Raw genomic sequence first — 17,016 nt, forward strand, 5'->3', positions numbered from 1 at the left:
AGATGTCTGTGTAAAGAGACCTAAAGAGATCTAAATGTCACTTCAAAAGCACTTCTGTGCCATTTTTGCAGTTCAAGTGAGTCAGGACTGCCATTGCTGCCTCCTCGAAATAGCAGGTTCATAGTCAATAAGAGTGTCAATGTCACAAACTTGCTTATTTGATTGAGTACCTAGAAATACTGCAGAATCTTAAATATTTGCTGTGCATTTAAAATCCTTAAACTTTACAATTTACACATAAAACTTAAGATTTAAAATATGATTATTTTGGACCCCACTGTATATGCAGTTCAGATTTGTCTATGTATGTGCATGTGTGTGTGCATCTCTTCGTGAGATGATTAAAATATTTCTCATCGTCCCTCTCCCTTACACAAGAGCAGATGATTCAGTTCAACACTGCAGCAAAATTCCATATCAGCTGAGAGCAGACACAATCAATCCATCTGTAAGCCCTCAAAGACACTCCACGTCATCATGAATTTATTTCCAACCTCCATCACCTCTTTTCAGCTACAATCAATTTATCCTCAAACAGTTTGGCCGTCATCCAGGTGTGATTAAACTATTTCAGAGTACAGTCATAGCCAATCTACCTCAGAGTCCCAGAAAGAAAAGAAAAAAATTCAATCAAATATCACAAAACTGTCCATGGTTCCCAATTTGCATACGATCCATCTTAAGTAGTATGTGAGACTGCAATTAGTATCAAATCATAGAAAAAAGTTCCCAGATGGTCTACTACTTCCAGTGTATGTTCACATTCATCTATTAAATGTATAAGGGAGACTGGGGATGGTTACAACACTGTCAGTTTAACCAATTAGACACAAGCCAAAGGGTTTGAATTATTACTGTCATACAAATGAGCACCAAACAGACTCTTTGTAAAAATAATAAAAGATTTTCTCAACACACAAATAAATAAATAAAAATAATTTCATTAAATTACATAAAGAAATAAATAAAGTGAGGTAAGAAAATAAAGTGTTGAAGAATATTATATCAACGTTTGAGAAACAAAAACATATTGAATCAAAATGTTGCTCTTGTGTATAAAACTGACTGTTGTATTGATTTGACAGTGATGTTAAAAATAAAAATAAAAAGCCCCAGTACAGAATGCCCTGTCTTTCCTTTTTATTATATGAATCATCCCACTCAAAATAATGTTTTTTTAAACCATTTAATTTTACCTGTTTATTTATTTTATTCAGTCTGCAATGTGTTGAAAAAGTCTATCCCCTGTTGTCCACTGACATCAAAATCCACTGACTTGGTAAATGGTGCTTGGTCTGTGTATATTTCTCTCCTGATTCAGACAAAACGTCTTTTTTACTGAAGAAAGCAATATTAAGGATAGAAGACTTCTCCAAATCTGTTACAATAAAGAAACAATCTCAACTACATCTTGGATGGCCTGAGGGTGAGTAAAATTTCAGAAAATGTTCAATACTTTAACAGACAGATACAGAAGGTATGTGTTTGGCTTGTATTAACTTCTGTACACATTATTACATGCATCATTAAGCAAAATCACCAGCAGACTCTTGGCGTGCAAGACCCATGGTTGGCAGATCTTCAAGGATGAGCTGCTGCTTATTTTCTCGTCAGTACGGTAGGGTAGTGTAAATGAAATTAAATTAAACTAAATGAGGAATAACAAATCAGGGGGAGTGAAAATGACAGAATGAACACAGCTGTCCAGGGGAGTAGTCATGCAAAACTTCAGACACCTTCTAAAATCGTCAAATAGAAGTCTGAGACATATGAGTAAAGGACAACTGTTTTAAAACTACAGTAGCAAACAAAGGCCACGTTCACACAGCAGCAGAATACGGTTGTCAGTCCTGTATTTGAGTTCTTAATACGGTTATTTACGGGTGTGACAACCGTATTCTGGAACCGAACTCACACCGGTACATTTTCAGGACTCACAACCGCATTCTCGGAAAACCCGTGCTGTGTGAACTGGAACTAGCTGTCTGTCACGTCATACAGTGTGAGCGAGAGCCGCTCTGCTGCACAAAGCGTGTCTACCGTGTGCTGCATGTTTTCATGTGTGGTTTCAGTAACTTAACAGTGGCGGAGAAATGAGCTGTGTGTCATCTGAAAGTCTCCACCGGAGCCGCTCTGGCGCTCCCGTCGTTTTATGTTCTGCGCGCGACTCAAATGTTCTTCTCTCCACCCAAATATAAAAGCTGCTGTCGGTTAATGAAGATTTGACGGATGAACTCGCGGCTCGATTGGACTCTGGTCGTTTCAGAAAGTGATAAGACTTTCAGTTTTGTGGACGTCGCCATCTTTGATATTACTTTGGTCACTGTGGCTATGGTAACTGGTAAGGAATACAGGCTTGACTCCTGTTGCGCTTTCATACAGACAGTATTCGAGACACTACTGTAAAACTCACACCTGTAAGTAAATGCGGTTGTCAATCCCAAAAACTGACAGTGTGAACGTAGCCAAACACAATATATATTACTCTAAATTTAAAATAAAAATTTTCATACTACACATAACAGTGTTCCATAAACTCTGCAAACAATTAAAATTCTCCTGCATGTCTGAACATTTTATTTTTGTGCTTCTGGCTTGAGCTCAGCAGTATAATTTATAAAGGCTCTCACAAATCAAAGCCACAAAATCAAACTCAAAAGTATACGGATGACCTTTAATTTATTGAGGATATAATTTACGCATATTTATCTAATACCCACGGATAATTACAGAAAATCAAGCCTAAATAATGACAGACACAAAAAGTGGGTTAGCAGGGGACATGATGATTACATTAAAAAAGTTAAAGCAATTTTTTGTTGAAATACTTTCTCCTATCCCAAATGGATATGCTTAGTCTGTCTGACCAATGGCAGAGGGGGAAGAGTTCTGGAAAACAGTAATTATTCTTGGAATTATGTTTGATGAGGCTACTGCCACAGAAATTGCCTCAAAGCAGTTTTGAGTCTGAGGCCTAGACTGAGCACAAGGGACAAAAAAGTCCCTCAATAAATCCAAGCTGCAAAAAGGACATGCTTTCTCTTCTATTTGCATTAAATGAACAGAGTTTTGGTCATCAGACACTGTAGTACAATGTAGGAACTGAATTTTGTATTTTATTGATTGGTTATGGAAAATCAGGTCAGACCGATCCATTTTATCTGTCACAAATTCCATATAATGGCAATGATGACAAGAGACCAAACTGTGTGTGAAAATAAATCAGCGACATTTATCAGTGCTATCAATCTCTCCGTAAGGTCAGGAGCATAAACACTGTCACTGTGATTTCAAAAAAAATTATTACAGGGTCTGCTGATATTCTCATGCAACTACTGCATGATTACTGAAGTGATTCAAGAAAATCAATCACATTCATAATTTCAAGCAGCGTGTGTTTTAGTAAGTCTGAGTGTGCTCGTTTATGGATGTAAGGGTTCCTTTAGTGGTGTGAGGGGGTGTGTGTAGGCACACATTACAAAAGAGTTTAAAGCTCATTACTACTTAAAGAGCCCATGACCAAAGAAGCAATTCGTATACTTATACTTGGCTAAACGATGGACTACTTAATTGACTCCATAATCTTTTAAAGCTGAGCCCAAAAAATCTTCAGGACAAGATTAATAAAAAATCTTGGCCACTTTTAACACGTCTAGGAATAAAAGAGTGTTTATTTGTCTGCCGTTAATATTTGGCAGAATGTCCTTTTCAATTTGATTGCAAATTCTAGTTGATGTTGTGGAGTAATGCCAATGTTTATATTTTGAAATGGAAGATCTAACATGGATTAGTTAATTGGTTGATTTCAATAACATCAACTGTACTAATAATACATAATGATAAAGTGTTCGAATAATAAGTAAATGGGAATTATCTCTCATTTTAGAAAGCAGTCTTTCAAATAACTATAGTCCAACATTTATTTATCTCCTATAAACCATGATCAACAGATCAAGATCCCTCTGCACTTCAAATACTGTAACGCAGTGGGTTAACACACCAATTTACAGTAAAGTCTAACAGTCTATGAGCTTCATGTCCGGATAAACACAGATAGGACAACAATCCTTCACCTAAGAATGAGAAAATGTGAGAAAATCCTGCTAAATTCTTAAAGGTAAAGCATCTATGAGAAACAAGTGAATATCGCTTGGCTTTTATCTCTCTTCCCTCTTTCCTGGCTCTATGAGAACTTTCACCCAGAGAAACATCATTCCATTAGGCATTCACGCTCGTGGACGCGGCCTTTCTGCTTTCTGGAGCTGGAGGATGTGAACACTGGTTTGCTTCACTCACTTTCCAATGCATGTATTAAACTCCCAAATGTCAGAGATAGCCACTGTCTTTTATATCTGTTTTAGCTCGGTTTCAGGACACTGAGCAAGGAGATTTTAATCTCAGGCCTTATGCTCTGACTATAGTTACTGAAGTAATGGGAGTTTTTCCAACAGAACGAGTCCCTAAGAATGGGAGAGGACTTCACTATGCTGCAAGCCTCATTAACTCACCATAGTGAGAGAGATTTATATATGGAAAGACAACATAACACCATCTATCTAAACATTATATAATGTAATATTAAGTTCTATGGCACAAAATTTGTGACTCCAAATCATGGAAGTATTCAATTTGGATAACAGTCAGCAAAAAAGGCAATCAAGACAAGTTAAATAATATTTAACATTTATATATGTAAAGTAAATGCTTCAAACAGTGTAGAATCTGAAACAAACCATAAAAGTGTAACAACATTCTTTCTCTGATAAAGTAGAAACGTCCTGCTTTCTCATTTTGAAGGCCATTTCCTATTAATGAACTTTCTCTGTATCTCCAGTGTGGACAAATCTCACATTATTTCCTGAATAATTACTTGCTGGAGTTCCAGCAAGAGATAACACGGGACAAAGGAAGTGAAATTTATGCCGTTTGAAATTAAACTGTTTGCTTAAACTCTTTGTCTGAACCGCGCAAACTATTAATGAAATGAAGGCAGGCGGCACTGAACTCCACTGAATCCATTACTGCAGCTTCAGCTGCTGTTAATGCCACTGCTGAATATTTCTAATTAGAGACAGAGAAAAGATACTGCTCATCTTGTCTAAGGGACTTAGAAGTGTGATTTAATGGAGGTCAGATATATCAGAGACAATAATAGCTTTATTTGCAACTGCTGTCAATCTTGCTTTTCTGTATTTCCCTGTTTCCCTCTGACACTTCTTTCTGTGTCTCTTGCTCTCATTCACGCTCGGTTGAGCTCAGCGCTGAAGAAATGAGGGGGCCAGACGCTTTGGTTTTGGATCAGTGGTGTTTGATCCCTCTCCTCTACGCTGGGACGCTGTCTAACCCCACACTGATTGACATTTTGTAGTTGTACGGTGACCTGTGAGATGTAGGAGTGGATTCACCATCACTCTCTCTCTGTCTCACAAACCTTGTGTCATGGAATGTGCTAAACAGAGTACTCACGAAGACGAAATAACAAGAAAAATAGTCTTTAATCCAAATAACGCAATACAGAAATACAGAGAAACAGGCTAACAATGCTTCCAAACACAACGTTCAGACAGGACAATGAACTCAGGAAACATGGGACTATAAATACGAAACCAAATGAAGAATAATAGGCTACTTAATAGACAACAGGTGAACTGAATACAATAATCAAACGCATGCACTGGAAAACTAGGTCAAGCAAGGCACTGAAGACAAAAATCAAACAATGCATAGAACATACAGTACATGTGACACCTTGACACATTTTGATTTAAAAAATACATACTCAGATAGGGCTGAGCAATACAGATGAAGTGTAAACACTGTGGCTCTATGGTGTTATCAGACATTGCTCTTGTTTGTTTGAGCATCCAGACACAGCATGCAACACTGACTCAACAAATGATGTAAGTTTGGTGCGGGACTATCTGCTTGGCTGACCAATGGAAGACTGGGGGAGTGTTTGGGAAAACTGTTTGAAAACTACAATTTTTGAGATGTGTTCAAAATATTTGAGAGCTTTCCTTAATACCTCATGGAGCCTGTAAATTGTATGAAGAAATTTCTAGTCAATAAGTTAATTGTTGAACATTTATTTAATTTAGTTATTTTTTGTTTAAACAATTAAAAATATAAAAAAACTGTTTAAAAATTAGTGTTTGTACTGTTCATTTTATATGAATTTTACTACACAGTCTAAATCTACAATGTCTAATTTTCTACATTAAATTATGACACTCTACTTTTTGAACAAATCACACTGTGTGTGTGTGTGTACATATTCAGAAGGCACTAGCAAAAGAATGGATTGTGAAAGTCTAATCACACAGCCTTTAAAAGTGCAGTATATAATATTGACAGCTAGCGGTTGAAATGGGTACTGCAGTTCAAATTCAAACTATTGTTTCTCCCACCCCTTCCACCTCAGACACACGCTCATGCAGGTTGCCAGATTGAGGACACGCAACAGGAATGCGCGCAATTGACAATTCACAGTTTTCACGTGACGTCACACCCTTACAGGAACGCCCACATGAAGGGCAATACAAGGATTTCCTCCACTGACCACCAGCTATTTTTGGTTTGCATTAAGTAGTAATGTAGTAAAACTGATATTTAAAGGCCAAATTCAGTATACACTTTATTGATGATGCATACTTTGTACAGGCAAGCAGATAAACCCAGAATACAAACACAATGCGCAAATTTTAGTATTAAATGTTTTCCCATAGAAAACCATTATAAAGAAAACACTTAACCATTTAGCGCATTGCGTTCATATTCCGAGCTCATCTGCTTGCCTGTATAAAGCATGTATCATCAATAAGGTATGTACTGAATTTTATCTTTTAAAATCACCGTTTTAAAGGCACTTTAAGTGTTTTCACATTAAACGTACTGCTGTTTTTAGTGATTAAAATATTGCGCTTTATATGGATTGCTAATGGCCAAAACTTGCATTTTGTTCACATATCTTTGTTTTATTCTTTTCAGAGGTGATCTAAATATTTTTGGATTGGAACAACAGATAGAAAATTGACAGGCTTGTGCTGCAGTTCTATGGATGTTTTGCCCACCAGGTCTTCGAACCAGTCACATGGCCTTATACACACTGTTGAACAGTTGATTTATCTCGTTGATTTATATTTTAATATTTCTCTTGCCATAACACGTTTAGGAATGGATGCCAAAGCTTTTTAGGTCAGGTAGAATCTCCTATATCCGACCCAGTTTCTTTCAAATACATTCGAATGGTATGACAATTAGAGATTAAATCTACAGATAACGCTGATACACACTAAATACATGTAGTCACGCAATGTTGATGTTGTTAACATTAACGATTTGAGAACAAAGTATAACAATAATTATAATTTGAACGGTTTGAAGTGATCTGAGCTAACTCTGCGATCGTTAGATTTAATCAGCATTGGTAGCGCGATTTATTGTAAAACTTTATTTTCAGTTGGTCAGAACAAAACTGGAAGACATGTTACTTACTTGTTCAAATTACATTTTTGTGTGAAAGTTCTTATTCTGGACATACTTCCAAGACGTAGTATCTGTACAGGGCCATCCTTAAGGGGGTGCAACTGTGCTTGAGGGGGCCCCGCGGCGAACGGACTGAGGGGGGCCCCGCTCCCTACCTTGCCAATATATATCTTGTCAATATCTTATGAATATGAATAACATATCTCCCAACACTACACCCAACCAAATAACTTTTTTTGTATTATACTCATAGGTATATACTTATACCTTGGCAAAATAGCACACAACATTTTTGTGTGTATAGATAAATACAAGCAGAGAGGTGTGATTATGATGAATAGCATCATAATATGACAATCACCATCCAGCAGCATGAACATAATTTCTGTGAGTCAGAGTTGAAATATGTTGCCAGCTCTGCAAATAGATGCTTTTCCTGCGGCTCACTACAAGTGCCCCAGACGGCAGCGCCATCAATGAGGACACTCAAGGGTTGTTCCCTAGAAGCCTGGAAGTGTATGTTTTCATGAAAGCCACTTTTTCCCAGACACAGCAGAAAGTGTAAGTATTGTCCTGCCCTGTTCAAAACACTCTTTGTGTCGACAATCAAGGTACGGTCATTCGAGCTTTGAAGATAAAGGAGTCTGACATGGGAAAGGGGTTTGACTGTTGCGCCATCAGGAGTGACTGTGAACTTACTTTTCTCTTTTTTCTCCTAAGGTCAACACTTCCTGTGCAATTTGCTTTGCAGCCACAGACATCAAAACACAGCTATGTCCTCAAACGTACTGCATATCATTTTGAGTAACTGTTATTTTCCTGCGAATTATTAATATTGTGCATTGTATCAAGAGCTGAAGACAGCAGACAAGTTTTGATGTGTCTCTGCTAAATTGCCTATTATAGACAGCTAGCACTTATTCAGCTGTGATGTGTGTTCATGTTTAAGAGGTTGTGAGGAGATTACTAATGAGAAGGAGATCCCTGTAAACTTCATTAGGATGACTTTGACACGCTTGAACATGTCATAGTTGCTTTAGGGTGATCATTACCATCAATCTCCATACGTGAAGGGAAAAAAATTCACATGACCTTAAACTCCTCACATTTAATTATACTCACACACACTCATGGGACATATTTATTAGCTGTATATGAATGCATTCTAATATCAAGTGAGAAGAACCATATGGGTCTAATAAGCACAATTTTATATAGTCATGTGAATCCCTGATCTGTACTTAAACATGCACCATTGCTAATAATTTATAATTGAGTGTTAATTTCAGTGTGCCTGTGCATGATAAATAATTACCATACTCACATATTCATTAACATACAGGTATGTGGTGAAAATAACAATTAATATCACAATTAAATGCATCCATCGTGATACTAAAATGGCAGTAAAAGGGGGAAGTGAGTATTTTTTTATAATATGATTCTTTATAAAATCAACAATTTGCTGTTTTTTTGCTTTACCACCTAAACCTTCCTATGAAAAACATGGCATGCTTTTTTTCTGTGATAATAAAGAAATGTAAAAGGATTTAGTAAAGTCTCTCACCTTTTTCTTATTGGTGGGACAGATGCAGAAGTTTGTGACTATGATGGTTGTCCCAGGCATCAGGTTGAGCTTGGTGTAGGTTGACCCATAATCACTGGATCTGCATGGAGAAAAGGAGCAAGAAAGAGAGAGAAAGGTCATCTCCTTAATATTATCACTCTGTTTAATTACTGAGTCACACATAGAAACATATGGCGGGATACAAGCATATCCATCTAGATTATTAGATTTAGAACCGAGAGGCTACAAAAACGTATAACCCACTGTGTATTGTTGTGTGAATTTCTGACACATAATATTTTTTGTAAAATAAATGGACATCTTTCTTACACTGGAATTGGTTTGAACTGTTTGGTTAAATGTTAAGATACTGTTCGTAAACATTCTCATGGCTTTTCAACTCCAAATCTGTGTTAAGATGTCATAAATATGAAAACATGACACTTGGCTTCGAAATATTCACAGCAAGCACAAAATAAATAAAAATTTTCAGAATGGCCTGTTTTTGGCCTCTGATTGCTAGTGATCTCATGCGCATGTTGACTGTTTTTGGACTGAACAAAACCAGTCAGCAAAAAATGAAACTTTTCATAAATCAGCCAAACAGCTGCACTGGCAAGAATGCTATTGCTAGTGTAGTTCTGACATTTACTAACTTATAATAAATGCTTCAAAACACCAGTTTTTGAACAGCCATTCTGAAATGTTTATGCCATTGTGTTTTGCAGAATGTAACAAAATAAGGCTACATCTACACTATTCTGGATAAATTGAAAAACACATTTTTCTCTACATTTTGGGCTTCCATTCACAATGAGATGGCATTTTTGTCAGAGCTTTTTGAAGAGATGCTCTCCCAAGTGGATAATTTGAAAATGCTGTATTCGCATTGTAATGTGGACTGTGAAAATGGAGGTATTTGAAAACAATGATGCATGTTTAGTCATTCAACGCATACTGTACCGATAGATATCTATGTTTTTACCATTATGCACCTGTTATGTGCTATTCACTTTCAAAGTGTTGCTAAAGATATATGTTACTTTGTACAATATTCATATAACATTGCTGCAAAGATGACACAATTTATTCACAAATTGCTGCTCTGCGGCAAAACATGAAGGCAATTGCGTTTTAGACCATACATGGAATGACGATTGAGTGCAACCTGGAAGCACCAGTAAGTGGTGAGACATTTTGCTAATAAAATGATCATGCCAGAAGAACAGTGTGTGAAATGTATTATGTCTGGTCTCTCTGTATCATCTCAGTGAGCTTTTATTATGTACACATGCACTGTAAGAAGATTTTAATGTTTTCTGATGTTTCGGTGTGGATGAGAAACTTTTGGAAAATGCTTTATCATGCTAATGTCGATGGAGAGACGGTGGACGGTGGACGGTGAAATGAAAATGCTGTTTTTAAATGTATCCGGATTAATACAGACATAGCCTTAAAGACTGCTATGATATGAAATGACAGAAAGAGACAAATAGATAAACACACTCAGACTATCAACCTTATAAAAAGAAATGAACAAGAATGTTCAATTTGATCCTGATCACAGCGGCATGTTAAAAATGTGAGCAGACTTTGGTGAGGACAGTGTCAAATCAGTTTTTAAGATGACAATGTTTCAAGTGTGGCAGCTAATGTGACGTAAACCAGCCAGAGACTGATGTCAGCTCACGGAGAAGCTATTTGAACTGCTGTAGATATAAGACATGACAAGACAGCATCACAGGTGTGGAAATATTTGCAGAAATCAACCAGGCAGAGAGCTGTGGCCTAACCCAGTCTGACACTGTCAGAAGCAATCATTCTCACACAACACAGTTACATGAAATGCACTTAAGAACAAGGTCAAGGTCACAGGGTTACGTTTAAAGTGACTATGTCACTTTCTTTTAACTCACTGTTAACATACTGTGAACATCTCAGTTAGGTTGAGAGAAAGCATATTGCTGCTGGCAGCCGATTTAGTGTGCAAAATGTCAGATCAAAAACTATTTCTCAACACAAACATACAGCGCTAAAGACTCCCCCCATAGAACTAATTAAAAACCAGAAGTGAACAGAACTCTTCTCTGGAGCTCCTGCTGAGCTCACATTTTTGTTTCTGACTTGACAGAATGGAGCAGAACAGAGGTGTTTCAGCTCAAGAGGTTTAAATGAAAGCGGGAGGGAAGGCTGGGCAGGGTGGGGGAAGTGGGCTACCGCTGATCATTATGCCAGGCGTCATGTTTCCAACACATCACAGCAAGGTATCATGGCAGGATGAGGCTCTAGACGAAGATCTGAGGAACAACATCCTACAAACAGCCTTTTAAATTTAAACATAATGACAGTGAACATGACGGATTGTGTTTTTCAAAGTGGAAATTTTAAATGAAATATTAAATACTTAAATTTTTTTATTGTCAGTTTATTAGACAAAGCAGCATGTCAATAAGTGAATAAATGTGTGTTTTTGAAATGCTTGTTAATCCACCCACAATCAGTACATAATAAAAGGAAGAAAAAATAAAATAATAAAATAAAAATACTGAGATGTCATCATTTTACATAGTGTTTCCGCTTGTGTTTGTTATCAACCTTGTCCTATCCTAAAATTATTAATACAGTTTCCAAAATCACTCTAACATGAAAGATGGTAAAATCACAAGAAAGGCAGTCTTTTATTATACTGTTCAAAATGATTACTACCATGATGCTTGATTACTACCAAAACACCCTCATCTTAGCTAACAAAGCTTAGCTTACTAAAATACCAAAAAGCCATGATTATTTTTAAATCATAATTGAATACCTAATACATGCCATTCATTCAGAAGAGTCGAGCCTGTTAATTAGAATATGCAATCAGACAATGACGGCGTCTCCAAAGTGGAGTCAAACTCGGCAGAGGTCATCAGCGGAGTTGGTGGAGCGAGCACCAGAAACAGCCAACTCATTAAGTAAATCCTCTTGTGGAGAGTGAAATGTCAGAGGCCTCAGAGGAACATTATGTAACTAATAAAGCTAATTTGGAGGATTGTGTGGCACGCTGCGCTTCGGTTGCCAAACGTTTCACTAATGATGCTAACTTAATCGGATGGCTCATTTAATGCCATTGATTATCTGACAGGACTAATGCTGCTGGTGAAGGAGAAGTGTGGATGATAAAGAAACATGAAGGGAAGAAAAGGTGGAGAAGGAGAACAGGGACAATACGCTGCTTTGAACTTCAGGATTGTGAGGCACGCTGCGCTTCGGTTGCCAAACGTTTCACTAATGATGCTAACTTAATCGGATGGCTCATTTAATGCCATTGATTATCTGACAGGACTAATGCTGCTGGTGAAGGAGAAGTGTGGATGATAAAGAAACATGAAGGGAAGAAAAGGTGGAGAAGGAGAACAGGGACAATACGCTGCTTTGAACTTCAAAACAAATCTAATTGATTTCCAGATCAATGATTTAGACTTTTCCACATTAATGTATACACAAATATTTCAAAACTTTGGTCTAAGATGTTTTTTAATGTTTTTAAAAGAAGTCTCCTATGCTCCCCAAAGCAGCACTTATTTAATTAAAATTACAGTAAATCAGTAATATTGTGAAATATTATTACAATTTAAAATAAGTTTTTTATTTGGATATATTTTAAAGTGTCATTTATTCCTGTGATGGCGAAGTTGAATTTTCAGCAGCCATTATTCCTGTCTTAAGTGTCGCACAATCCTTCAGAAATCAGTGTTATTGACTGATTTAGTGCTCAAGAAACATTTCTTATTATAAATCCTAAAAACAGTTGTGCTGCTTAATAGTTTTTTATGGATACCACGATACATGTTATTATAGGATTCTTTGATGAACAGAAGGGTCAAAAGAACAGCATTTATCTGAAATACAGATCTTTTGTAACATTATAAAAGTCTTTAAAGTCACTTTTGATCAATTTAATGCTTCTTTGCTGAATAAAAGTACACATTTCTTTTATTAACAGAAAAAGAAAACAAGGTGCATTTCAAGACAATTGAAATATATTACGCATAAAATATCTTGCCATCATCAGCCAATCTACTGATAATGGTGTATCCTTCACAACCCTTGATGATGCATAAAGCTTGTATAAAGTCAAATTAGTTTTGAGGGAAATCTAAATCTCAGAATAAATCAAATTCTTGCCATGAGGGAAAGTGAACTGTTTCTAGGTTTGGAAATGAACAGAAAACATTGTGACTTCCTGTATTCATTTGGGATCATGAGTCATACTCCGTGCAGACATTCACTGTCACATTGAATCAGCCTGTGTATTTGGAGAGAAGCGCTGGAAGAAAACAGTAAGATCGAAAAATGTACAAACGCATCTACGCTTAGAAGAACGTGCATGTTATTTTTCAAAGCCTTGTACATGTCCTTGTCATGGACTGTTCTTTTTTGCTTGTTGATGGATCTCTACTGAAAATAACCCACACTTTGACAGGCATACTTGATTTCTGTGCTTGTGTAAAATCCTTCAGACCACCACTAGAGACACAGCGGGAGGACAGCATTAGCGTCAAACATAATTTACGTGAAGTGGTGTCATAAATATTCTCTGACAGGTCTTCCAAAAACTAGACATTTGCCATGACCGGCACCTTTAATAGACTCCCTGCAATTTAAACAGGCAATTAGTCTTGTCCTGGTGATCTGACAATGGCGTGCTCTTTGTTATTTGTACTACTAAAATGAACTTTAGCTAAGCTTGCAGTTGAACTTGCAGTTAAGAAAGAAATGTTTTTTTTTCTTCTTTTATTGCTTCCTCCTTGTTTCCTTCATCATTGTAAAGTCACTGGACATGTTCACCTCCTCCAGAGATCTGCTACTAACATGAAATGTCACATTTGAAAATGTTTGGTTGCCATTCACTGCACGAGATATGATGAAAACAAAGACATCCAGTAAAATAATTCTGATGGTTAACTGAAGCAACATTAAACTATTGAGTTATTTTTATGGTTTTAGTCAAGTTGTCATGTATGTATATCTTGATTCAATATTCCAAACTAAATCAATTTCATTTGTATTTTTGATCACTCTTCAGCATCATTCATCAACTGCGGCCACATATACACATATAACATACTTTCCAAAATATACTTGGTGAAGCTGCTCAAATCTGCTTGTGATAAGCCTGGAACTCAAATGTAATGTGCCCACTATAGTAAATTCCAGTACTTTTCAAATCTGCAATGTAAATAAATTAAAAGTAAACAATCTAAAATCAGTCAAAAACATTTTCCCCACCTTTGAAAATCTATAGCAGGATAGCACTCCTTCAGCTCAAACACTACAGCATGGTGCTAACAACATCAAGGTCATAAGTATGACTCCCAGGGAATGCATGAACTGATGACAGTCAAGTAGTCAAATCATGTCACCTTTATTTCTATAGAGCTTTACACAGATTGCAGTTTCACAGTAACAAACAAGAAAATAGCAGAATCAAACTGTGCTGCAAGCAGTTCTAAAAAGACAATAATGTCATTATTCAGTTCAACTCAGTTTAGTGTTGGTTCTGTTCAGTTTAATAACAGTGTAAAATTCATCTATTTTTAAATAAATTCAATTCATCTATAAGCAGTTCTACAGAAGGCAGCAATATCATTCGTTATTCAGATTGAGTCAGTTGAATGTTGATTCAATTCAGTTCAATAACAGTGTTGATGTTGCAAGATGCGATTTAGCTATAAAGCAGCTCTACAGAAGACAACAGTGTCATTATCCAGCCTAATTCAGTAAAGACATATTGATAATACTACTGAATATTAAGTGCAATTTATAGCCCAGGAAACAGTGGCAAAGAACCAAGACTCCATCAGGTGACAGTAAAAGAAAAAAAAAAGTCTCAGTCGGAGATCCAGTTCTTCTCTGGCCTAAGTGAACAAATACAGTGTGATATTGAACGAGGTACGTCACACCAGCATTAGGTGGGAAAAGAAGAGCTGTCGTCTGTCCAGCAGGTTGAAACAAGAAGGTAGAGTTTCCGTTTTTAGTTTAGTTTAGCCAGATTATTCAGTAGTACTGGACTATCAGTGGTCGAAAGCACAAAGTTTGCGCTTCTTGTTAAAGTCTACATTGAGGTCCTCACTGGTTGTGGCATGACGCATTCATAGGTGGCCATAAGCATCTGTGATTCAGTATGTATACCTTGTGTGAAATGCCGTTAAGTTTTTATAAAAGTGTCTGCCAAATGCATAGATGTAAATGGGCACACTTAAGACTCAAGGACATATGAACAAAAGTGTAAAAGCCTGAGTGAATGTTTTTCATTTGCACAAACACGTCTATGACATTAGAAAGGACAATGTGTAAATCAAAATATCTAAATGAGTAAATCAGAAAGAGTGCACATAATTTCTGCGCATTGGAGAGCATCCAAAATACTGGCAAATAACATTAATGTGGCATTTCTTGAACATTTACACAACTTCAACATGCTACAGAACTACAGAACGAACTACAGCACATTAGAACAGCAACTGATTAATTACTCATTCAAGAATTCTTAAAGAACAAAACATTGAATAGAATCCAACGTCTTTGCTGACTCATAATTGTGTCAGTTTTAAATACCCTGCACACCATTAAGACACAAATAGGTATAGACCGTGAGGAGCCAGGTATCAGCGCTCAAGAGGATCTGTGAAGTGTTTACTACAATGCTACAACAGTACAAGGTACTTCTGTGCCACCGTGCAAATATCCCCTGATGCTGATTTCCTTTTATCCTTTGTGTTTGTTGTTGTGAAAATTAGAGGTATTTTAGTCCTTCTGCATTTAAGAAACAAGATGTTCTTGTGCTGAATGTTGGCACACACTTATTATGTAAATGTATTTAGGCCAAATTCACCCATTTTAATGAAATGCAAATAACAGTGAAATGTAGCTTGCTGTGTTATCTATTCCTAAGCACTAAATCAAATATTAATTATTTCAATATTATATTGTTTTATGATATTCTTAACAAAAAATGAAAAAGGAAAATATGCCAAACAGAGCCTCACAATTGGCTTCTACCTTTGAATCATTAAAAGCATTTTTTGGCTGAAAACCCAACAGTTAAAGGATTCAAAGACTGAAATGAATACTAAAGAGAATGCCAAATTAGTTATAAATAAACACAACAAATGCTGAAATTAGGACAAATTAATTTACAAGTGTGTGAATGTCTCAGTGGGCTCTGTTGGCTCAAATATCAGAAAGTGGAATCAAAACCAAACCACTCAGTTTAGTAAAGGTCGTCTATCAAAATTCTCTGCACGAACAAGGAGACTTGCGAGAGAAGCCACAGAACAGCCAAAAAGATCACTTTGAAGGTTCTGTAGCAGAGAATATGAAAGCATGTCTGAATTTTACCAAAAGACATAATAGTGACCTGAATACAATGAGAAAAGAGTTGTGGTCAAATGAAACATAAATCTTTCAAGGGAAAATCACAGTGATCTGTGTAAAGCAAGTCTAAAGGCCTGTTCACACCAAGGACAATAACTATAAAGATAACGATAAAGATATAGTTTTAAAAATCGTTCTCAATATTAAAGAATAGCAGAGTCCACACTACAGCTATAACGATAAAGGCACAGAGAAACAATATCGTTGGAATCACTTTCAGAAAGATTTTTTTCCAGCTGATGAACGATAAAAACATTGACAGCCAATCAGAATCAATTCTGCTATAACAAGCTCGAGAATTTAAAGTGGCAGACGAGCGTGCGCTTGGAATATACAGACGATATTGTCCACTAGTGTGGACGCTAATATAGTTCCCTTTTAGTCAGTCACGTTCGACGTTACGTCAGTCGTGACTGACGAATTGGGATCTCGCCCGAGAGCCCAATCACCTTCGAGTGTTAACTAAACAAGCCAATGACAGTTGGTGTGCGTGTTTCGCCACGCGCACCCCGCCCCGCAGCGCGTGTATAGAAGAAGAGCGC

General features: G+C 36.7%; 1 protein-coding gene across 1 annotated transcript in view; it reads right to left on the reverse strand.

Moving 5' to 3' along the window:
- LOC107653297 (VPS10 domain-containing receptor SorCS2-like) overlaps positions 1-17,016 on the reverse strand; it is a 164,386-nt gene that overhangs the window by 60,988 nt on the left and 86,382 nt on the right. The window contains exon 3 of the mRNA XM_016439971.1: positions 9,053-9,152. Coding sequence (XP_016295457.1) covers positions 9,053-9,152 — 100 coding nt within the window. The remainder of the gene's footprint in view (positions 1-9,052; positions 9,153-17,016) is intronic.

Source organism: Sinocyclocheilus anshuiensis, unplaced genomic scaffold (assembly GCF_001515605.1).
Source record: "Sinocyclocheilus anshuiensis isolate Anshui unplaced genomic scaffold, SAMN03320099.WGS_v1.1 scaffold219, whole genome shotgun sequence".
In the NCBI taxonomy this organism is placed as follows: domain Eukaryota; kingdom Metazoa; phylum Chordata; class Actinopteri; order Cypriniformes; family Cyprinidae; genus Sinocyclocheilus; species Sinocyclocheilus anshuiensis.